At 39.8% G+C, this 25,444-nt stretch overlaps 1 protein-coding gene across 1 annotated transcript in view; it reads right to left on the reverse strand.

Annotated features, from left to right (window-relative positions):
* IPO7 (importin 7) overlaps positions 1-25,444 on the reverse strand; it is a 55,745-nt gene that overhangs the window by 16,526 nt on the left and 13,775 nt on the right. Inside the window, exons 2-19 of the mRNA XM_019519973.1 lie at positions 24,751-24,858; positions 22,965-23,118; positions 22,369-22,527; positions 18,534-18,690; positions 16,770-16,859; positions 16,169-16,263; positions 15,991-16,075; positions 10,855-10,989; positions 9,395-9,494; positions 8,268-8,344; positions 7,723-7,839; positions 6,773-6,862; positions 6,066-6,231; positions 5,306-5,466; positions 4,246-4,374; positions 1,903-1,969; positions 1,694-1,819; positions 1,280-1,377 (exon numbers count right to left, since the gene is read on the reverse strand). Of these exons, the coding sequence (XP_019375518.1) occupies positions 1,280-1,377; positions 1,694-1,819; positions 1,903-1,969; positions 4,246-4,374; positions 5,306-5,466; positions 6,066-6,231; positions 6,773-6,862; positions 7,723-7,839; positions 8,268-8,344; positions 9,395-9,494; positions 10,855-10,989; positions 15,991-16,075; positions 16,169-16,263; positions 16,770-16,859; positions 18,534-18,690; positions 22,369-22,527; positions 22,965-23,118; positions 24,751-24,858 (2,114 nt within the window). The remainder of the gene's footprint in view (positions 1-1,279; positions 1,378-1,693; positions 1,820-1,902; positions 1,970-4,245; positions 4,375-5,305; positions 5,467-6,065; positions 6,232-6,772; positions 6,863-7,722; positions 7,840-8,267; positions 8,345-9,394; positions 9,495-10,854; positions 10,990-15,990; positions 16,076-16,168; positions 16,264-16,769; positions 16,860-18,533; positions 18,691-22,368; positions 22,528-22,964; positions 23,119-24,750; positions 24,859-25,444) is intronic.

A 25,444-nucleotide genomic window follows, 5' to 3' on the forward strand; every position in this document is an offset into this window, starting at 1 on the left:
GAACGGGGTGAGAGAGAGTGTCAAAAGCCTTCCGGAAGTCCGGGAAGACTATGTCCACTGCTACCCCTGCATCTAATGATCTGGTCATCTGATCGTAAAAGGCCACCAGGTTGGTCTGACAGGACCTGCCACTGATGAACCCATGTTGGTTGCCCCTGAGCATGCAGTCCCCTGCTGGCCCCTCCTGGATGTGTACCAGAATAATTTTCTCGAACAGTTTGCCTAGGATAATAATTTTCTCGAACAGCTTGCCTGTTGTTGGAGCCTGCTGGGTTTCCCCTGGGTCCTACTGTCCTTGATTCCTGTCATTTTTGACAGGAACCAAGAGCAGAGAAATATTAATTTTCTACATTTTTTAGGGGCCCCGTGGGCCGGATAGAATGGCCTCGCGGGCTGAATTGGGCCTACAGGCCGTATTTTGCCCACCCAAGTTAACCCTTTTCTCTCTTAAGTTCTCTTGTGAGCTTTATATTCAGCCCCAGATGAGTTCAGATTTTAGTTGCCCTAATAAAAGATATCGGACTTACCCAAGTAACCTTGTCTGCCTATGCCCTTAGACCAACAAGGCTACAACCAATACACCTTGAAACATAGAAAGGTAATTACGCAGAGTTGTGAAAAGTCATTTTTAAATGAGTTCAGTTGTCTAATCAGACCAGGAATTACCATACAATTTAGGTGACTAATCATATACTCCTAACGGTGAATCTCAAGCAGTGAATACAAACAGCTAGGTAGCAAACTAATAGTCTAAAGTGTGTTTACCAATGCCACTCAATTATAGGCAAACACTGATAAAAATCAACCTAATTTGCAAACACAAGTATTTCATGATCAAATTCAAACTTCTAACCAAGAGGGAATACCACAGACATTTCAGTGTAAACCAGAAGTTGGCAATCTACAGCCTCAGGCTGGTGTACCTGGGAGGTGGGCTTCCAAACTGTTTTGGGTGCAGGGGGCTGGAATAGGAAAAGCTACAGCAGCTGTGACTCTATGGAATGGGCTGGGTTGGAAGCAGCCCATGCTTGGCACTAAGATCCCTTAGAACAGTGCCCCCACTTTCCCCACAAAATGTTACCAACTCTGGTTCTATGCAGCCTGCGCCATACTGGCTCCACGTGGGCTGGGGCCAGCACATGCTGCATGCAGCAAGTAGCACTGTGGGCCAGATGATACAGCTCTGCAGGCCACGTCTGTGATACCTGCTATACAGCATGTCTTATATTTAGTATGAAGACATACATTTCACACACGTTGGTCACAGGGACCTACGTACCTTTTTGCACATACTGTAGATCATTTCAAGATATTTTGTGTCAGACAGAAGAGTGCCTGTGTCAACAGTAACATAGTTGTGCAAGAGAGGCATCATATCTGTATTAAACAAAAGCAGTCAGTTAGCTGTTAGACATATCTTTCCTATGACTAGCTGTTATTTACAGCTTTCAGTCTGTTTTTAAGATGTTAGACACAGAGAGGTTGGCCAACATACTAGACTAGCACCTGAAAAGTGGAGTTATAAATAGCTTAAAATAAAACAGCCTTGGTCACTGGCATAATAAAATAACATATAGCAAATATAGTGTCCTTTGGCTATTCTTTAAATGAAGACACATTTCATTTTATATCTGGAATCAAATTTATGAAACCCAGTATCCTTGGGCCTTATTTTTTAATCAAGGCTTCTTACCAGTAAAATAATCAAAGCCATCTTGCTGAAAGACTTCAAAGACAAGAGGCAAAAGCTGCCACATCTGTGCAGAGACTTGCTGACAGGTCAGACTGTGAGCCAAGGAAAATATCTCCTCATAAAATTCTGAAACATAAGGAATTATTCATTAAATTGAATGTTGATCACATAGATTTCAATTAAGACCAAAAAAAAAAGGGTGCAGGTACCTAAAACATGCTGCTGTAAAACTGTTCCAATTACTTGCAAACAGATCCCTTCCAACTGCTGGGTAATCTGAAAAAAGAGGGTTAAATTAATTCCAAACACTTCAAAGTTGGGATTAAATACACAGCTTAAAAACAAAATCCTTTTAGAAAGTTTTTTTCTAAAGTAAATTGTTTTTTTAGAAGATGACACAAAATTACAAATCTTAAAGGAAGTCCTAGCGTTAGAACACCAAATACGTTACAGCCATACACTTACAGTTGATGACCTCAGTCTTTCTAACAGAACCTTTCTGGTGGAACACCATTACTCTTTGGGTGTTGGAGGAAACATATTTCGAGGTTTCTTACTTATGTTTGCTGTAAGGCTTGTTCTTTTAATTTTTTTCAGAAAAATATTTTAGTCTTTATAAAACTAATACAAATGTGCTCAACCCCTGGCCTGCAGGCCAGATCTGGCCCCCCAGTGCCATGTCATCCATCCTGTGGGGCTCCTCATGGATCAGTGGGGAGCCCCACAGGCCATGGCCCTGTGCACTAGGTTGGGCACATAATGCAGTGTGGGGCGTGATCTCAAAATGTAGAGCCAGGGGATGGCAGCACAGAGCCCAGAGACTGATCATAGCAGGTTGGACCAGGTGGAGGTAGTGCAGTGTCCAAACCAGCCCATGGACAGGCCCCAGGCCCCTCATCTGACCCATGCAGCTAACATATTAGGCCCAACTTGTATAAAATATCTGCACATCTAATATAACAGCAAAGAAAACCACTGAGTTGGGGAAAAAAATCCCTGTCCCACAGAACTCATATTTCAAGAATCTATCCGATTCAGACCAGACACTTCAATTTCTGTCTCTTATCTCCAGTATGTGCCCCAACCACCAAGCTACTGAGTCAGTCTCTCTCTTTTCCCAGTGAATAAACTGATAAGAACAGATTGAATTTTATTAGTAGATGCTTAGAATTGTGAATCCAAAAAGATGACAAAGCCAGTAGGGAAATACAGATCGCCCAAGTCAGGGACTAACCTAAGAGGGATGGGGGTGAGGAGGGGAACGCAACTAGGTTACAGAAAATACAATGTTAGCCAACTAAGCCCAGGGTACTACACTTGATCTGAGCCTTCAAGAGGCCAAGAGGATTCATACCAACTGCAAAAACAGTCTGGTGGTTAGGGCACTCCCCTGAGACTGGTGATAGTAAGAGCAGGGACACAAACTGAGTCACCTGCACACACACAAGTGTCCATGCTACTAATCACAGGTTTGGAAGGGACCTTGAGAGCCACTTGGTCCAACCCCCTGCAAAAATACTCTAGTATCCCTGTCCAATACTCTTCTTGCTGCTTCAATGAAGGCGATTCCTTAACTTCCCTGGGCAGTTTATTCTACCACCTTACTGCTCTAACAGTAAGGAAGTTTTTCCTGAACTCTAATCTAAATCTACTTTGCTACAGTTTATAGCCACTGCTCTACATCCTACCCTTTGCGGCAAGGTTGGGGTTGCAGTCCCTTTTCTATCAGATGTGTGAAAGCTGCTAGTGCCCTACCATAATCACCTTCTCTGAAAGCTAAATATGTCCAGCTTTCCTCCCAATCCCCTTAATCATTTTTGTTGCCTGCCTTTGTACCCTTTGTAATTTCTCCATCCTCTTTTTAAAAAAAGAAAAGAAAAATCAGAAATGAAGGAAGGCCTTGAATAGCAAGAGTATCTGTCGGACAAATTATACTCAGACTAGAGGCACCATAAATGCTGTACTAGCAAATCTCAACAGTGCAGATTTACCTTTTCTGAAGTATCTAGCAACACAAACTAAACAGATAAAATCCTAGTGCACTGATTTGACCTTATGCAGATCTTCTAACATTCTGCTGTGTGGCAAGCAGAAAATGAAGTCAGCAGACTGTTGTAACTTAAGTGCTATTAGATGTATTTTTCCTCCAAGAACTGATTACATCAAGACAGCCATTTCTAGCACAGCTGGCAAATTCTTTTATTTGCTACAAACAAATTGAGGAAATGACATCCAGTTCTAGTTGTTAGTCTCCATTTGCTGTAACATATAGAAGAATTATGTTACAGGACAGGACATTTTCAATGAAAAGCATGTTATGCTCTGTGACTGTATATACCATGTTAGACACACAAAGCCCACCTTGCACTGTTTTAAAATATCTATGTGTATAGGGGTATACAAGTGTTGCAGCCATTTCCAAGATGTTCAGGCTGAAACAGTATAGATTTTCAAGATTTACCATTATACACTGAATTTTTTTTTTTTTTAACGGAACTACTGTACTTTCCAGTGTCAAGGCATTTAATGGCTTAGAAAGAATTTTTCTTCACCTCTTTGTGATCTTCAACTACACTGAGAAGTGTATCTATGGTGTTCAATATTCCCATTGCTGTCACTGCTTTGTCATCACTGCCTTCTTCATCTGGTCCAGTCTGGATTACCTGATTAAATGTCATTGCCTGAAGAACAATGAAATACCAGTTAAATGCGTCACTTAAGTAGCGTTTTTTGTTTTTTTTTAAAAGGATATGCCTAGGGATGATTGCACAAGTTCAAGACTTCATGAATGTTTGGGGTTTTTTTCCTTAAACAATAAATGAAAGTGAATGCTAATTACCCCAAATCCTTCAAAGACAGATTTTTTTCCTGACATTCTGATTTTCCCCCAAAAACCTATATTTTTCAATTTTTGCAACTCTCAGACATTTAAATACAAAGATTTGGAACTGTAAGTTACATTTCATCATATGCAACAGAACTCAGAGAATTACTAAATGGTTTAACAAACAAGACAGTTTTTCTAAAACACATCTGGAGTAGATTACATTAGTGTACATGCACTACTACAGTAAAGAGTAAAATTAACTTTTTCAATTTTTATAAACCACTACCCTAAGCATGAAGGGCCTGATTTTGAAATAAGCAATCTGGCTGCCATGCTTATCAAACTGCAAGTACAACGTACCGATGTTTAAGCATGCAATTGCACTTACAAAATCAGCTGCTAAGTGCAGGTGCTTTTAGTTTAAAAAAAAAACAAAAAAACAAACAATAACACCCAATCTGCTCCTAAATCCACTTTAAAGTAGAAAGAATAACAATGTCAAGTAAGATGGTGTGAGATGATACTACAGTATGCACAAAAATGAGTTACAAGGGTTATTTAGGCTGAAGTAATGACTAGTATTTCATTATGGGATATGTTTGCTATTGTCCTTTAACGTACCCCAATAGCAGCTTTTGAACACATGGCAGCCCAAACAGCAATAAAATTATTGAGCTCCCTTAACATGTTTAATCGAGCTGGTAAAAAAACAGCTAACAAGTGACAGTCATCTTTATTTCCATCATGTTAAATATTCTTCTTCAGTGCAAGATCACAAATCTTACCAAATGCTGGGTCATTTCCACTGCAATGGGAGTAACCTCTTCACTATATTCACAGATCATTTTTTGAATCACATTAGTGAGATCATCATTTTCAGTCTCTCTTATAATATGAAGCAGTGCCTGCATTACAGGCCTAATGAATGCTGTAATATATTCCTTAGCTGCAAGATAAATAGAAGGAAAACAGAAATTATGTTGATTCTTACTTTGTGATACTTAACACCCAACCCTATAGGCATAAGAAAACAAATCAACACACACTTAAACGTTTGATATGTGGTTTTCATACAACTAAAGCCAGAACATTAATAAAAGATTACTACAGTACTATTAAAAGTTCAAGATAATTTGAAAAAAAACCCATGAAAACTTATTTATACAGTAATAACACATAACAGTAAAAACACCTGTTTATGTCATCTCAAGTTTAATAAAACATGGTGTTGCTTTTAGACTCCTAACTCCAGCTGGGAAAAACAATGAATAATTATATATCACAAGATTTGTTTCTTTTTAAACTTACTGAGCCAACACAAGTCGTTCTACCCCCCTAAATATGTCAAGCATTTAATCCCAAACTAATGCTGGCAAACGACCATCAGTAGACAACAAGAAAATCCGACAAAAAGAGTCTCTTGGACATTTATGCTTAGTCCATAGAAAGACTGCATTATATCTTTTTTGCTTCAACTGTGTTTTTTTCTGAAATGCACAAGGAGATTTTTCTGCCTGAGAATTGGAAAAAAAGGGAAAGAGGTACCTTTCTCTTGATTACTAATCAGCACCTGAAGTGCTATGGCAGCTTCCACTTTCACAGGCATTTCCCTATCATCAATCAGACATCGTCTTGTGAGTTCGAGGGCTGTCTGGAGGTTCTGGTCACTCTTAAATTTAACTTCACAGAAATAATGAAGGACCCAGCAAGCCTGAGGGAAAAAAAAGATTCTTAAACAAAGAAAGGGGATGTTTAAACCTGCATCAGTGAACGGGCAATTATCTATAAGCAAAGTAGCAAGCTAAGAATCTATGGTTCATTAGTATTTTAAACGCTGTTTATTAATTACAATACTAGAAAACTTTCAAAAAAAGATGTTTGAGAATTTGGAGGCTGGTCAGCAGTAAGTTTGTCTTTCAGACTTCACTAGACCAGTACTATGATCTCAAGTTAATCTTTGGCCACAGGTTCTATGTGAGCAGTACAGTCTAAATGCAAAACGCAAATACACCATACCACCAGACACAGATGGGAACTATGCACACAGTACTGCAGCCATTTTAAAGAAATAGTTTGTTACATCTTACAAAATTAACATGCTTATGAGTAAAAGTCATTACAGAAACATCCAAATAGCATGTTAACTTGAAGCAAGACGTAATGAGAAAAAACCCTACCATATTTTACTGCAGAAGACAAACATCCAAATAAATCATATATTTTATAAGTTCCTATGCATATGCAGTTCTTACCCGTGCTCTCATGTAACCCAGCTCACTGCTGAAGAGAGGGAACACATGATTCTGCAACATATATTCCATCTGATCTTTGTATATCTTCTTCTGTCAGAATATTAAGACAATGACATCAGTTTGTGTTTTTAAATAAAAATCAAAACAGGGAAAATAGTTATTAATCCATCTTCCCATTTTACACATAAAAATTGCAGTAGAAGTGGCCAAGAATCCTTGACCCAACCCAAGACAAAACAAATTCTTCCTAATATACCCTGATTTGAAGTAACAAAGCTTTCCTATATACAACCAACAACATGATTTTTTTTTATCCTGTCATCCCCTGGATCTTGAAAACGTTTTCTCCACTCACCTTAAGCAAACAAGGTTGCAAAACTCATTACAAAACTAGTGTTTTTTCTTTAACAAGAAAAAAAGGGGACTAGCTAAATCTGTATGTCCTGACCAAAATTTTCTGATTTGGAAAGCCAGGAATTTGGCTAAGTAAAAGAAAAAATCCTGCATAATAACCGTCTTCAGATCAGAAGGCAGCAAAATAAACAGTTCTAGAAACTTAAAAAAAATCCATTAAAATAATATGCTTACAGAGTTACCATTCAGAAGTATTCACATTCTTTGGTGTCAAGACACCAGAAGTATGCATGCTTTTTTCTGCAGTCTAACTTTTTAAGAGACTGAAGCAAAAACCTGTACAATAAAGTTTACAATTGTTTAGAAGCCATCTAATTAAAGTTCCAGTGGGAAACAGTGACTCCTATACCAAGACTAAAAATTCAGGGAACTAAATCTCCATTATTTTAAAACTTGGGTTGGAAGGAAAGGACAGGGGAAAAAGAACCAGAAGACCCAGTAGATAAAAATGTGTGCTTACTTTTAGAGATGCACAAATCTCTTAGACCAGAGGCAATATCTTTTATTAGACCAACTAACTTATTAGACCAACTTACTTTTAGAAGGATTTCAGCTAAAGAACCAATCATATGCAGAGCACCATCTTTCTTACGAGGATCAGCATTTGGCTCTGTGAGGATCTGATAACAGAAGCCCATAGTTTTCTGCAAAACCTAATTTAAGTATAATGGCTGTTAGTCAAAATAATACAGACAATTTTTGAAATACCACTCTCCATTCTCAACATAATTTTTAAGGGGTTTCAGCACTTTAATCTTAATAAGTCTAGAATTTAAATAGTACTTTATGCTGCCAACAAAACATTGCCACTTTGATATATAACATGTTGGCACATTAGCAAACTATGCTACTTCACCTAGAGTTAAACATACTCTTAACAATGGATGAATATCAAGCAAATGTCTAGAAAACAGTAGGAACCATAAAGTTTACTGTAATTCTGCATATTACAAAGATCTACTGTCACTTTAATGATAACCATCATTTTGTTTTAAATTTCACTCAGTAAAATGCACTGAAAATATCAAATATTGTGAATAGCTGGTTTATCTGAGGATTAGGTCTGGATTAAACAACTTACCTCTTTCCTTTTACTACATGCTGTAAACAACAACGTCTGAGCAGCAGTTGTAGGGGAAATAAAGTCCTCAAATACATCTATTAAATAAATTTAAAACAAACTATAAATTTCTGTCCTTTAGTACAAGTCACAATGCTAAAATAATCTTAGGGCTAATGCAAAACAAGAGTAATACATTTCAGATTGAAGTGGTGGTCACCAAACTGTGATATGATATTAAATAATTTCAACACAGATTTCCTGTTAGTTGAAAACAAACTCCTATTTTGAACCGACAAGGCATACAGACAAGCGTTCAACACTTTGCCTGATCTCCATCTGCATTGCTTCTAAATCTGAGATTGTAAAGTTCCTTGCCCCAAGGAATTTCTTTCATGTCTGCAAAGGGACTAGCACACTGATTACACTTTGGAAATATGTATCAGTTACTGTAATAGCCAGCCATAATTGACACAGCTGAAAAACTAGGGGTTTTCCATGGAGTGACTCTTTCAGAACCTTGTAACAAGTGGTAAGGATTGCACCTTGGGGTTTTTCTCTCTTAAGCAACCATTGGGATACTGGCATACTATGGTCCCAGACAAGTTGACATCTCAAAGTACATCCTATTCAGGAAGGCCCAATTATTCCCTTTTCATGACTACTGAGGATTAGACCACAGGCATATTTCAAAGATAAAGAGCCAAACAGCTATTAGCAAGAAAACTACAATCAGAACATACAAGACCTGAAAAGCAACTACCGTATTTGCCATATACACTTTTAAAATTACATTTGGGTAACTGTTTTTTGAGCAAATAAAATTAAAAGAGCATAAGTCTATCTGAATAAAATTTGTAGAATTTCCAAGTTTGATTCATTCCTTTAAAACCTATAAGGAGCAGCTGCATCACTATCTAAGCATCTCATTAACATAGTTTAGCTTGGTCACCTACAGAGAACAATACACCTTAACAATTCAGTCATCTGTAGGTATACTGATAAGCATTGAATACCTCACTTAAAAATAAAAGCACCACACACTTGGAAAAAAAAAGTATGCCACATCTTTTGTTTCACATAATAAAAAATACTAGCTTTGTTTCATATTATTTTAATTGTATAAATGTAAATTTTAAAATTCTCACCAAACTTCATGCGTATATATTCATATGGGTCTTCCTGCCACAGTTCCTCATCAGCATCTGTATAGCACATCAATGGAAAAATAACATCTTGGATAATTCCCTGCAATTAAAAAGTAAAAAAACAAAACAAAACAAAAAAAAAAAAAACAAAGAAGAGCCTAAAGCTATTAAACCAGACCTGATTTCCTTTCCTCTATATTAAAACAATTTACAAATTTCTCCTTTATACTTTTTAAACAATAGGACAGAAGCACTCCCACATTCTAACAATTTAATGATCTGCCTTGAATGAGGAAAATCCAGTATGTTCAAAATGTAGGTAGAACTATAAGGCAATGCAAGAAATTATGTTAATTCAAAACGTAGGTAGAACTGCAAAGCAATGCAAGGAATTGTGTTTAATTTTGTACAGTAAGATGGCAAGAATTTAGATGCTGACAATTCTGAGTTTGTTGTGGTACTGTGCTATGCTGTACAATTTCTAATTCTTAAAAAAACTCCACAATAATAGGCTCAATGCATCAAAGACAGAAAGGGCTGATGATGTCCAATAGCTTTGTAGACCTTACTACATTATGAGGGTTTTAATTTGTAAGTGTATTTGGATGTCTCAGGTCCCAAAATTACAGTAACCTATCTTAATATTATAAACACTTTTTTAAACGTCTTTAAAAAGGAGCCTTTACCTAACTGGGATTTGGCTGTTATGCTGACTGAGAGAGTGTATTAATGGTCCCAAATTTTGCTACAACTTACACATAGGCTTGAAATCAATGGCATCACTCCCAGTGCATGAAGTTAGCACGTGTAAGATTCTGCAGGGTTGAAGGCCATGTGTTGAATTACTTAAACGCCTTCAGTTCTAGCCAAAAGCCATTGACAGACATGGAAAAAAACACAGCGCTTTACCAGAAGAGGAAGCACATCAGTTTCACCCGGCTTGCCCAAGCAGGGCTTTCTGGTGCTTATATCTACTAGCGGATTCAATCAGCTAGCAGACAAAAGCGCCAAAAAGCCCCACTTAAGCGTGCAATCTATACAGATGTTGGACGAGCCAGGACAAACTGACATAATGCCTCTTCTGGGCATATGTTGCACTTGGTGCAGGGGCACACTAAGCTGAAAGTAAAGCAGTGTTTTATTTTGTTTTATTCACATCTGTAAGAAGCCAGAGGCTTTATAATGAACCAACCAAAACAGGGGGTGGCAACCTACAATTCATGGGCTAGATCTGGCAAGGGACTTCTGAGGCATTTCAGCAGCAGAAGGCTTCGCCCATATGGTAGAGATAAATGGCAACAGCATCACTGCCAAGACGAGACAGAAGAAATGCTAGTTGGAACTGAGGCTGCGCTGAGAACTAACCACTGTTAAATCAGCCCCCCACTGCAAAACACTGTCGAACCCTGAATCAAACCATAACTCAGTCATTTAGATAGTAATCCCAGAAAATATTTTACTTGAATATGAGGTTTCAGATTCTTCCAGGTGACAGCATGTGACACTCCTTGATTGATGTAGTTGAGTGTTTGTTGCAAAACTCTAGGAGCCATGTACTGCTTTTCCTTGTACTGATACAGCACCTTCAGTAACACCTATAAAAATCAAATCTCATTAATAGTTTATAAAAATTCAAGTGTCTGGACAGTAACAAAAAGCCATTTAATCAAACTTCAACTATTCCTCACCTGCCACAAAGCCCCCATAGTTTTGCAAATGTAGATTTTTACTATAGTAGAATGGGTGTTGACTTATTTAGTTCATACATAAAGAGTTGTGCTGTCTGTGCCACTTCCAGTTCACCAACACAAATGGAGTTAATTTGATGAGGTAATTTTCAACGTTATAAGACAAACCTATTTTAGAAAAGTCATCTATTATTTAGGTCAGGGCTGACCTATGTCTAAGTGGCTGGGGGACTGCAACCCACGGAGCTGCAACCATGATGGCCACATTAGTGTGAGCCATGGGCTCCTGGACCACACATGACCCCTGTGCTGTACATGTGTGCAGCCCCACACACACCACTGCACAATGCACCCCTGACACCATGGGCTCTGCCACCCCACTCCTTGGGATGGGAGCAGGAAGCGAGATCTGATGGGGGAGACAGTGGACCTAGAGACCCTGGCTGCAGCAGCAGCCAGAGGAGAGCAGGGGCCAGGTAGAAGCCCAGGGGCCAGACATTATCCTTTTGCAGGCTACATACAGTCCCTGGACCACCAGTTGGACAGTTCTGATTTAGGCAATGGTGACTCAAACTAGCAAACTACCAGTTTGGGAACATGGTTCTAATAATGGAGCCCTTCAAAGACCAGGGTACCAACTCTTGCAACTCACTGAAAAACCTTAGTGCTTGGTCTCTAACTCATGGTGCTTTATATAAAAGTGCCAAGAGGTACAGCATGACCCATAAACGTCTGCAGGCATCCTCAGTTAGTGCAAAATCCTTGAAAAACACCATCTTGCCCTACAACTCCTAATCTGCTTCTTAAATTCACTCCCCTACTCTGTAACTTTGAATCACATCTATGTTTTAATTTGTTCCTAACCTGCCCCCCCCGCCCCTTCTCTATAATTAGGGACCTACCAAATTTGCAATTTTGTGAAAAACTGTGAATCTGGTAGGTCTCTGGGAAAAAAAGTTGGAAAACAGGCAGCAAGTTGGGGGGGTGGGGGGCTGCAAACAGAAACAGGAAGCCCTCGCAGCCTGAAGCGGGGCAGGGGGCAGTAAAGGGGGGAATTTTTGCAAAGGAGTGTGGTAGCCTCTTCCCGGTTGGCTGCGGGGCCCAACTGTCAATTTTTGGGGAGGGGCAGGAATGGCCTACCCCCACCTCCAATTGGCCAGGGGGCTCCAGAAGTGCCCCCCCCGGAAATTGATAGATAACATCTGTCAGTCTCTGGGGAGGCACTGGGGGGGGGGGGCTTGCCGCACTCCACAGCTGGGACCACAACATCTGGAGGCAGCTGCCACAAATTAGGTAAATTCTTATCTATAAATACCAAACATAAGTTATTTGTCTTCACATTCACCATTCTTCATAGTCTATCTCCCCTTTTGAAAAATCATCTAGTCTCAGCATTACTAAAAACATTACAAAATAGCTACTGTTGGCCACCTTAGGATGGCAGCAAAACATCCACTTCCTAGGGACCCCTTAATGGTCAAGATCCACCCTAGAACCTAGCAAGAATGTGGTGAACACCCTTGCAGAACTAGGAGATGTTAAAGTCTTAAGCAGTTAAAAAGTGATTGTAAATACTCTCTTCCATATCTATTTGATCAAGATGTAACTTCCTGAGTGACGTGGAAGCTGACAAGATAGGCAAAGAATGTGAAAATCAACTGAAATGTTAATGCACTGATAAGCAAAACAAAGCAGGCCGGGTAGCACTTTAGAAACTAACTGGTTCAGAGAAGTATAAGCTTCCCTGAGCAACAACGTACTTCACCTACTTTGTCAGATACTATGAACAGGGATGTAATGAAGTAGGCCAGTTCTCAACCTTTTCAGGGTCAGAACACCTCCACTTCTTAGAATGTGGTGGTACCCCTGGCTGAAGACCACTATAGGTGTTGCCTCCACATACGCGAGTGCTACTCAGCCAGGTTCAGTTGGCTCCAGAATGAAACTGTCCCACATGCCTGCTGCACAGCCAGCCCAGGAAGCCATGGCATGTGCCTGTGACACTCCTGAATTAGGGCTCCCTGATGCACCCAAAGCAGCCAGGAGCTGCCTCATGCTGTGCAGCCTTATTTGGTCTGTACCCAGGGAGGGAAGGAGAGGGGAAAGGATGAGAGGAGGCAGACCAGGAAGGTCTACACAACACTAGGCAGGTTTACTGCCTGCTTTAGGCTTAGAGATCCCTAATGCAGTTGGAAAGTGTAGGGTACTTCTACCTGGTTACTGCCTCTGCAGCACCTGAGGGGGCCTTATGGGACCCCCAGGGTGCTGCAGGACCCTGGTTGAGGACCAGTGAAATAAGTTATTGCATACAAAAGTTTACACCTCTCTAAACCAGTTAAGTCTCTAGGGCATACACCTTTTTGGACACAAAGCTCTCCTTGTTAGGCTCAAGGCACCCCTCAGCAAATGCCAGCTGTTAAATTTTCACTCATGTTTTGTCTATAGAAAAAACTATACAGCAATTTTTCTGTTCCAGAGAATGCAGAGACCACAACAGGTCAGACTTTTTTTTAAACTATGGATTTTTGAAATCACTGGGTTTATGCTGGCACACCTAACATTGCGTGGGATCCTATGGCACCCCTGAAAGGGTGCTACAACACCCTGGAGGAAAAACACAGATCTAAGGGAGTGGTTTTCAACCTTTTTTTGTACCAGGACCCATTTGTAAACATCAACAACCAGTCTGGACTCAGTGCCCCTCACTCCCAACCCACTGCCCCCAGGTCCCTGTGTGTAGTACAGGGGGGATCCCAAGCAGCCCCTTGCAACCTGGAACTCTGCCAGCCTGCAAGAGAAAAGCCAGTTTTCCCACATTTTTCTCCTTTAAAGGAGAGTCCATTTTTTAAAGTTTGTTGATCCACTTTTAAAGTTTGTTCACAACACTTTCATATACTCTTACAACCCACTTTTAGGCCGTGACCCACAGGTTGAGAAATGCTGCACTAAGATGCCACCGCCCTGCCTTTTGCCTCACTGCAAACTAACACAGCTAACCATCCTTCTCTAATAATATGCAAGAAAAAAGAAGAGTATTTAGTAGAGGTGCACTGATACATCGGTCCAATATCAGATCAGTACCGATATAAAGAAAATTATCTATATTGGACATCAGCCTTAAGTGGCTGATAATTGGGCCAACAAATGCCCATGCTGTGCACAGCTGCAGCGCAGCACATAGGCAGTGAAAATACAGCCTGCAGCATGGACAGCTGCCTGCAGCTGGTAAGTCTGGTGGTGGGGGAGGAAGGAGGGAAGGGAAGGGACATGGGGGGCAGATCAAGACCCTGCTGTGAGGGAGGGAGAGAGGTAGGGGCAGGAGCTGAGGCAGGGGCAAGTGGTGCCCAGTCAGGGCGGGCAGGTGAGGGATGAAGCTGCAGCTCATCCAGGGGTGTGGGATGGAGCAGGGCTTGTCCAGGGGGCACAGGAGAGGCGGCTCCTGCTGCCGCACATGGCTCATCCGTTGACTCCCACTGCTGCTGCTGTCATTCGTCTGGGAGGGCACTGTGGGGGGGTATGTGCCCCCGGATCTGCGCCAGGCAGGGCAGGCTGGGGCCAGGTCTATTCCCAGAAGAGCCTGAGCAGGGCAGGACATGTGACACTGCTACTGGGAGGTGGCTACAGGGAGGGCTGCAGCCACCCCAAAATTCACTGTAGCCCCCTACTCCCAGCAGCAACCTCACCCGCCCCATGCCCTGCCCAGCCCAAGCTCCGTGAGGAACAGCCCTGGCCCCAGCCTGCCCCACCTGGCGCAGATCTGGGGGCACATGTTCCCCCCCACACACCCCTCCACCTATGCCCCTTCCCTTCCCCCTACCCCCACCCCTTCTCCTAGGTGGGAGATGTACCTGATGCAGGTAGTGTACTGCATATTGGATCGGTATTGGCCAATATGCCTCCTTAAATATTGGCTATCAGTATTGTCCTCAAAAATCCCTATTGGTGCACCCCTAGCATCTAGCTGTGTGTATCCACATGTTAGCTTGTGACTGGATAGTACAAAGAATAATTGCATGTACAAAGAAGTATGCCCTCAGGAGGGCTTTGGATTTGTGTACCCTGGCATTCCTCTCTTCTGTCACTTACTGACCAGCAAACTGACAGTGAACAAATCTACAGTAAAAGCTCCGGTAACTGGCATCTTACAAGCCAACATGCTCAATTAACCGGCATGCCAGCTTGTAAGATGAAAGTGAAACTGGAAGTGCCCGCCATTGCACTTCTGGTTTCTCCGAGCCCCCATGGCCCAGGGCAAAGCAGCCTGAAATGCCGAGCCCCTGCAGCCTGGGGGCATAACAGGCTGCATGGGGCCCACCAATATGTCCCACAGGACCCATGGGAAGGGCGGCGATGCCACAGGAGGGGCAGAGGGACGCCCCAGACGCAGCAGAAGCAGCGGTGGCCCAGGCCGCTCAATTCACCAGCATATTTTGTTATCCGGTATCCTCCATTCCCGGGGGATGCCGCATAAGAGAGGTTTTACTGTACTTGGTGTCTATTTGGTTTTATACACTTGCAAAGCTGCAGCAATAGGACTAGGAGAAGTCTCCCTGGAAGCTGCAACAGCAACAAATGTCAACTGCACTCCATAAACTTTAGGTCTATCTGTTCCACAAAGGAAAAACGATAGCCCTTTATGTGAAGCTCATTTAAAGAACCTATGTGTATTTATTTACAGATTACACAAACTGCATACACAACATTGTTAAGCTACTAGTAGGGAACTGTTCCCAGGAATAAAACTGCAAGAATTTTCTGCATACTCCTTAGTAGTTTCAGGCTAATACAAGGAATTTAGAAAATGTCACAAGGCCTCTTCGAAAACATATGAAGAAAGGAGGAAGTTATTATGAATATTACATTTACTTTAATACCCCAGGTTCACATTTTTTTGTTTGTTTGTTTTACCTGCTGGACACCAACAGCAAAGATCTTCAGAAACACTTCAGCAAATTCATTGTACTCCTTGGAAACATTACCAGGGCTACCATACCTAGCATTGAAAGTAAAACAGAAATAGTTTGCTTAAATTTCATAAAGGTTAAATAGGATTTTTTAAATGTAATAGTTGTGAAAGAAGAGTTACCTCTCAAAAAGTCTAGCCAAGATGTGCAAAGCCCATTTCTTGCATTTCCACCAAGGCAATTCAGGTCTATCATCTTCATCAACTTGAAGAGTTTCCTTTAAAAAAAGATATATTACTATTTAATAGAGGCAAGGATTTTTGTGTGCATTTTAATGAACCAACTTCATGGTTGAGATTAACCTCTTTTCTTTCTAAGACTTTTCCAGGTTGCTATTTACTATTTATTCATGAAGTATGACTTTTACAAGAAAATTGTTTGGAACAAATGAACTACCTATCCTTTTCTGTGCTGCTAGCTACACAACATTCCTCTAGACTCACAGAAATGTCAAAGATACTCAAGTTATAGAAATTAAAGCACATAATGTAGAGGCAGTGTAAAAATGCTTGAATAAATTATTTCTTAAGACAAATCCAAAACAACTCATGCTACAGGTCTTCTTTTTACCTACAAGCAACAGTGTACTTCAATCATTCTAGTCCCTGCTTAAACGCATTTAAGATGTCTTGCAGAAGAAAAATAGGTGAAAACTTTTAAATATAAGAATTCAGAAGCAAATCAAATCTGTTTAAAAACTTGAAAAAAACAAAAAGTACTTACAGCAGGAACATCTCTGTCCACAACAGTCTTTAAAATTTCTATCCACTCAGCCAGATTTTGCTGATTTATCAACTCTAGTGGTAACGTATACTATTACAAAAAAAATACATGCAAAAAAAAAAAATCAGTATAAAACATTTTTTAAAGAAATGTTGTTCCACTGCTTCAATTTTATATAATATAGTCATATACCAAAACTTTACTAAACATTTGCTGCATGGGGTTACTATGAACAGGCAGCAAGAAATAATTATAAGGTAACAATAGCTTTGTGAATTGGAGATGACCAGTTTCCTCATTAAAAACATAATAAAGGGATTCGGAGAAAGAATTATATTTCTTACTGCAAAACCACCAATCTCTCTAGTATCAGTATTAACATACCTCATCCCACAGGGAAATTTACAGTGAGCAGCATGCTAGTTCCACCTCCTTTTCAACAGTTAGGAAAGTCTAACAATGTAAAGCTCTACAGAAGTATTATATGTGCTTGTTCAGCCAATCTATAACCATTCACAATCTAGCGTTTTATACCAACCATTCTGTCTTACCAAGGGGTGATACTGATCAACTCTAAAAACACTAAGCTCTAAGTATTTGTTGCCCAATTTCAGACTAGCAGAAAACAACCTGATAAATTCATAGCATTGGTTTTATTATATGTTCTTGGCATGATTTTTTGTATTAAGTCCCACCATATTTGACCACTGATAGAAAAGGTCCTTGATGCAATCTAATCCAAATTAGAACATATGTAATTGTAGCAATGTAAATATTGTTTAAATAATTACCCATTTAAACTCCTCTAATGATATTGGTTAAACAGTTAACCAACACCACATACGGTGCACATGGGGCAGGTCTCCCAGGCTTCCTCCCCATCCTCTTGGGAACTTCCCTTTAAGCGGAGCCAGGCACCCCTGTGCTCCTTCCTGGCCCAGTGGTGGCGGCAACACCAGCACCAGCACATCCCTGCCCCCTCCTCTGCTGCAGCCAGTGTGGACCGGTCCCTTTTTCTCGCTCTCCTATCTGTGCTGCTCTTCATGCGGGTTGGGGGAAGAGTCTGCCTTGCACCACTCAGCCCGACTGCCAGCTGTACTGGACTGCCATCCTAGCTGCACTGCTGAGGCTAGAGGGAGGTGGACTGGCTCCGACCTGCCAGGACCAGCTGCAGCAGAGCAAGGGGGTGAGGAGGCAGCAGCAAACCACACCACCCACATGAAGCCGCAGGGGCTTTCCCAGCCTGCTGTAGCTGCCAGTGTGCGACTGCAAGGGATTGGCTGCAGCAGCACTGGGGGGGAGGCAGTGGAGGCAGAACCACATGCTGTGACAGACAAGTGGGGCTTTTTTTCAACCACTCACTATCTTTAATGGGTACTAGTTCCCTCTTCCCCCTCCATCTGCTTGTGCGGGGGGAGGGAGGCAGAGGTAAGCCACGTGTTGGACAGACAAATAGGACTTCTTTTCAATTGCTCAGTCCATAGGTGCTAGTCCCCCCTCCCTCATTTCCACCATCCGCTTGCGCAGTGAGAGAGAGGCAGAGGCTTTGCCTGCCCAGCAGCCCTCCTAGGGCACAGCACCGCTTCCCTTCCCCAAGACTGTGTCCTGTGCTTAACAGTAACTGTAATGCATTGCTGGTATAAATATATCAACTGTTTAAATGTTTAACTTTCCACAACCCTAATGTAGTGTAGTATTTCAGTAAAAAGTAAAACTTTCTTCAGATAACATTCCTGTTCAAAAGCATATAAAAATTGCTTCTACCTGAACAAGAGCATAGAAGATTTTAAAGATCTGTTTCTGGATGAGGACAGACTGATCTGATGGATCAGAAAGAAGCTGAATGAAGCGATCCTTCAGAACTGGCAGGAAGTGTTGCATTGCTGCTATCAAGGGACTCCGCTCCTCTGGTTTCTTGTACCTTTAGACAAGAATAAAGCCAGCTTTAAGGCTTTATAGGCAGCTCTTCCAATTAAAAATCCTGAATAGAAGCATATAGACCAGTGCAGTTCACAAGGACACAGCATTATTAAAACCCAGGAATATATTGTTATGGCACTCATCGGATTATGGCTTCACTTTTCATATACCCAAGAAGTATTACATTACAACCAAATATGAATGAAGGCAGGACACAGCTTAGGTTCCATCCCTCTTCTGTACAGCTATATTACTTCTGCTCATAATACTCTCCTGCTGACTCACTCACTCTGAATACCCTATCACATGCATGCAACGCAGTTCACTAAGGTAAAATGAGGTCAGAACAGCAGGAAGACAGTGAGCAAAACCAAGAAGTTAATGGACATAAAGGCTATAAAGCAGAGCTAGTCAGAAAAAATCCAAGGCAGCGTTGTCAGAATTTGCCAATTTGTCAAAATAAAAATGTTTCAGAAATCACTCTGTTCCAACAGAAACTAGCCTGGTTTCCTGCCATTTTGCTGGCTCAGTGTCAACAGAATACTGAAAAACCTGTACTTCTAGGCTCTCACTTTCTTGGCTGCCTGGGCTTTCAGGACCTCTAGCCAGCAGCTTGCCAGCCTCAGAAGCGGAGATCCCAGAGCTCCAGGGGTTCGGGGCAGCCTGTTATGCAGACCGCACTGGAGCCACAGCTCTATTCCCTTTCACAGAATCTTTCAAAACTTGTAAATCCTCCACAAAACAAAATGAGCTTTCTTTACCCAAATCCAGTTATAAGCAAGAAGAGACTCTAATAACTGCACAACTACCAGATCACATCTAATATAATACCAAAGATATCATTAGCTAAGAATATCAATAGTGTAAAACTGTTCTTAGGAATTCACAGCTACACTACTATAACTGTAGCATTAATTGCTTAATCTCATTCATGTGCCAAAACATCTTTAAACCACTCCTAATAAAAATAAGCATAAATACACATAAATGTTTTAACAATTCCAATACGCAAAAGTAGAGGACACAAGACAAAAACCTAAATAATCTGGTGCCAGATGTCATGTCTTATAAAAATTACTTTAGAACTTAAAGAGCTAAGACTATCAAAAGTCAAATAAAGTCCCTATATATTCACTTAGTCAGAATACTAAGTTAGAGTTAAATTATTGACAAAGAAAATCTATAACCTGCTTTCCTGAAGATGCAGTTAACGAGAACATTAACAAAGTTAGGAAAGATTCTGAAAAGTCTGACTTAGGTAAAAACCTGCCAGACTAAAAGGATTGCTAGCTTTGAAGCAAGAAACCTGAATACCTGGAGTGATTAACTTTCCACCTTGGAAGTCAATTGCACAAACACTAACAGATCTCAATTTTTTTTTAGTTTTCAGATTAATTGAAAAACAAAGAACTACAAACTGGAACAACTCACTTGAAGTCAGCACACTCCACACAGAAGAAAAGACTTACTTGTTTGTTTTAAAAACAAAGCTAACACTTGAAATTTCATGGGCTGAATTCGTTAAATACCTGGCTTGCGCTAATTCAATAGGACAAATATAAACATGCCCCTCAAGCTTTTATCACAAAACTGGCAAGCCCTAACAGTCACTGCCCATCAGGTGAAGTTCTGAGCAACTGAAACCAAGCCTAAACCTACTTCAAGCTACTTGATAACCATCTATAAGTGGTATCTGTTGCAAAATTAACCCTGGTTCAGGGAAAAAAAAAAATCTCTATACCAGAGAATCCTCTCTCAGTACTCAGTGAAGATTGATAAACACAGTAAGACAGACCCTATTTATAAACTTGTTTTGATTTTCAGAATAAAGAAACACATACAGTAAAAAAGCAAAATGGCTTAGGCCCCTGCCACTTGATACTTAAGACGGGATTAACTGGTTAATCATATCTTAAGTTGTGACCCAACCACATGCTGACACATTTAATGGCATCATAAAACAAGAAATAAGCCACAAAATTATTTCACAAAAAACAGGGGTTCCTATCATGTCATTAATTGAACGTGTGGCCAAGTGAATCAACTGATGGGGCTCCCAGCCACAGAAGCCTGCTGATTTGCTGGGGAAGGGCGATCATATTGCTGGTCCCCCTACACCAACAATACAGCGTGATGGGAAGTTTGCTCAGTCCCACAATCACACCTTCTGCCATGCTTGTGCCACTTGGCAGGAAGTGCGATTGTGTGGATTGCACATCAGATATCCCATCATGCCTTTACCTGCATATCTGGCAAGGGTCTTAGACTTGCAAAGACATAGATAAAACACCAGGAATGCATAATTTGGAGGTCTTTGCAATATTTCAATAGCTAAGGCTGTGTTGGATTTTGCACTTAAACAGGAATAAATATTCTTCTGTTTTATAAAAATTGTTGAGCTTAATCCCCAAATTTGGCATAAAACATTAAAAAAAACTGATCTTTTTGACATGCCATTTTATGAAAAATATTTGCTAATTTTTCAGAAGAAACAATTTAAACATTCTCTTCTGAAACGGTACCATATTTCTTAATGTTTTTGGGTTCCTTTATGTTTCCATAATACCCAGACTCCAAACTTGCAAGTCTTCTCTGCCACACACATGCCTTCTCATCTCAGATGTTGACCACGTGTGTGGTCTCAATTGAGAAGAGGGGTAGAGCTAACCAAGAACAGGAAAAGAAACAGACATTTCCACTGCAACCTAAGCCCAGTACATCCCCATTTACATAAAATGAACAGCCTTCATTCCCCATGCACACATTCCTTTCCATTCCAAGTCTCTGTCTCATGCTAATTTTCTCTTCAAGTTATAGTCAAATAGTTCAGCTGTTCCAGAGGACGAAGCAGGTTGTTTTTAGCAATGTTCCAAAAATATTGAAATCTCCCTCCTCTTGCTTTTTTTTTTTTTTTTTTTTAATTAATCCTACCTAGTACATCCATGATGTAAAGCAAGATGTTTGGCAAGAATAACAGTCTACTGTCAGGAAAGTTTGCTGGATCCATGAAAGCCTATCAAGATTTAGCTCAATTATAAGCCTCGGAAACTTGTTATTTTCATATGTTTGGAAATGTATGTTAAGGACTTTCACCAAAAAAAAAAAATCTCAAAGCTGCATTGCATATAGCACGTTTGAGCCCCACTAAATGTCCTGGATAAAAACTACACTAAGCATACTCCAGCCCCAAATGAGCCTCATACATGCCAATGGAGCTAAACATGATCCCAGTACCACCAAGCCTTCATTCCTCATGGCAACCTCAGGAGACATATGGCAGGAAAGGATATCCTATGTAAAAGGCACTGAATAAAGGAGAAGAGCATTCTAACCATGGCTTTGATGCGGATTTCCTATGTGAAAATTAAATCTTTAAAAAAAGACCTAGTTTTTGGATCTTAAATACATTAATGAAGACAACCTTTCTAGTTTTTAGGAGCAACTTAGTGAAGATGGGACATGAACTACTACATCCCAAATGGTAAGTTATAAAGATTAGTTACTTAATTCAAAACCTTATATTTACTAGTATTCAATGCTCTGCACAATTCAATACTTTTTACATTTGTATCTACTCCAAATCCTGTTAGACATATAGATCACAAAACATATTGCTACAAACATATTTTCAAGGTTTTTTGTTGGAAGGGGAGGGAAAAAAACAAAACACAACCCTTACTCATAGTTCTTCACAAGCTGATAAAGACAGAGGAGAATTCCAAGCCAACAAGCACTATTTTCAGACTGAAGATAAAAACCAATTTTCTCCACAATTGCAGTCCAGCGGTTGGGATAATCATGCTTGATAATATGGTGAATGCAAGTAGTAAGCTGTACTCTGGAAGTCAAAGATGCATACAGTTAAACAAATACCTACTTTCATTATTTTAATAGTATTTTTGTGATAACAGAAAAACTAATTTTGGCTAAACTTAAGTTTCTATATAAATTTGGAAGTCTTGTTTATGTACAGAGGAGTCAGCCCTCTCTTTGGGCTTCCTCCACTTCACACATGCTTAGCATTTACTATCTTCTGAAATAGTGTAAAGAGAAAAACTTTTACAGATCCAATCTCCCATCAATATGAAGGGTGCTGTACCTGTAAATTCCATCAATGTTGTACCAGATACAATTTTTCTCTTAGCTACATCAATTCTGTATTCTCCAGTACAAAAACATGCTGTGTCACAAAGAGGTTTAATATGCAGATGCACTTAACTGCAAGAGAATAGCATAAAACCATGACAGAACTGGGAGCAGATTAAAACAGTATACCTAATTAGCTCAGGAGAGTGAATAATGACTTCTACAATATTTTCACGAATACAATGCCTGTCTTCTTCTGGGATGGAATAAGGTGGAATTTCCCCTGGTGTAGTTTCACGATCAGGCCAATATTGGGTTATCATATTCTTCAAGTAAATAACACCTGTCAAATAAAAGCAGGAGACCACTTGATATCAATACAAAGTATGCACAGATCAAATCTACATGCTGCTACATATGTATTCCTTTATTATTTGGTTACTAACTGCATGGACACACTTATCTAGGAAGAAAGCTGATCTACAGCATATGCCAAAATGGCATTTTCCCATCCAATTATTACCTGTAATAATTCTGAAATCTGCTATTCAACACCTGATTATTTTTCAGACAGAACGTTTTTGAGCACCAGAGCACTACTATTTCTACCACTGCTTCTACATAAGAATGATGGAGTTTTTTAAACAATTCTAAAGCAGCTCCATTTATAAGTATTTTGATATTATTTTTGTTTCTAAAAATACTACTTAACATCACCCCTCTGTAGGCAAATATTTCTTGTATTTAAAAAAAAAATCTGGTAGCTTTATACTGCAGTTATTTGATTTGAGTCTACTTTACATTCAAGTGAATTAGAAAATAGTTACTCCATACAAATAATTTAGGTTACAACTCTTCATGGCAGACATTATGCTCCTGACACAAATGCATGCTTCTGCTCTTTGACAGCCGAATTCAAACTGCTTACGTGGCAGAATTTAGATTACAGTGCTTTACAAGTGACAAAGGAAATCCAGGATCACTCCCTCTAGTACAGTTCTCTGCTTCATGTTTTCAAATGTTTAACTCATTTCCACTATGATAAAGAATCCTTAGGGCAATATGCCTTTAAAAGAGCTCTCTGTATTGCAATGATGACATACACCCTAATTCTGCTAGTGGATATGCACAAATACAGTCTGCCTGCATAGATCAGATTGCTAGAACTGAATTTTAATTGTAATTATTTCCTCTACTGTCCTTTTACTCATTTGCTGTACCCATAGGTTATTCTGGTCACCCCACAAGAAAACTAAATTACCGAAGGATATGTACCAGGCTCTCTCAGAAAACCGCAAGGTTTGGCAGGATAATTAGTTCCAAAAAAATTAATTTGACAAAAGTAAAAGAAAGCTGTTAATTTCAACAGAACCAAGAACCTCTATAAGCTGTTTCTTATTTCTGGACTCACAATAAGATCAAACTTTTTCTTTTGAAGCCAACAGTAAAATTTATCCTTTTTCTAACACATTTTTTTTAATATGACAAGTTTATAGCCTTTCCCATTGAAGCATAACATTCTTCCCAAGCAATTCTTCCCAACAAAAAATTGAGCCTGTGTCAATGTTCTACTAGTAGCTTATTCTGCTTGGAAGAATTTATTGGTAGAATAAGCTACTAGTTGGAAGACTCAATATGGCCTTTTCTATACTTACTTGGCTCTATCATGAGAACTTATGGCAATAGAAAGTAGCCTACACACGTATGCTTTCAGCAGCTCCGAGGAGCAGCTGTTTCAGTAGACCACAAACTACATCCTGAGAAAATGCCAGCCACTGAAAGCACAGACGTGTCTGTACTGGACATCTTTTTATCCTCACAATTCAGTGTGTAGGACCAGGTCTTAAATCTGGCATTTCCTAGCTTGAGTGCTTGACTTTGTTAAAAGAACACTTAATGTTGCAGTTTTTTTTATGTAGCATATAGAACATATACTTAGTCAAAATGGTGAAAAAAAAAAAAGGATTCAACTTGCCTGCCTGTCTCACTGGCAAATCCAACTGCTCTGACATAGTAATCTGAAGCAGAGTTGAAACAAAGTTCACCGACTTATGAGCCTGAAAGCAAAATACAAAAAACAGGAGTCAAATGTCAAGAAAATGAAAATATTAAAATCATTCAATTATGGGTTACAAGTAAAACTTTAATGTCCGTACACTCTAGTAGGTTAAAATATTTTCAAAATTATTTATGAGGACCTTATATGATGGAATTGATATGACACCAGCAATTCAAACTATGTTAAAATACTCAGCTAACAAAAGAAAGCTTTCAAACCCCTTAAGGTTGATTTAAAAGACTATATGGAGGGGGAGAGAATGGCGTGGGGAAAAACTTTCATTGAAGAAACTAGAATTTTGCTTGCCCTAGTGCTCTTACATCTGAAACAGATTTCTGTAACCAGATTTACTTTTTTAACTATAGAAAAATTTTAAAGACAATTATATTACAGCACAGCAATTATATAACCAGACATTCAGGTATGAAATTTATAGAATGGAGATGTTAACCTAAGCTATTTGTGGCTTTTCACATTTAAAGATGTTGGGCTCTGCTTATTTTCCAGTAACCATAGTATTCCAATTTTCTCAGTAGTATCTGTTATTCCATGCTCAGCTACAAGTCATGACCTCAGACTTTGCATACATGGTTAAGCTGAAAATAAAGGG

Source organism: Gavialis gangeticus, unplaced genomic scaffold (genome assembly GCF_001723915.1).
Source record: "Gavialis gangeticus isolate Ggan-Ray unplaced genomic scaffold, GavGan_comp1, whole genome shotgun sequence".
NCBI lineage: Eukaryota > Metazoa > Chordata > Crocodylia > Gavialidae > Gavialis > Gavialis gangeticus.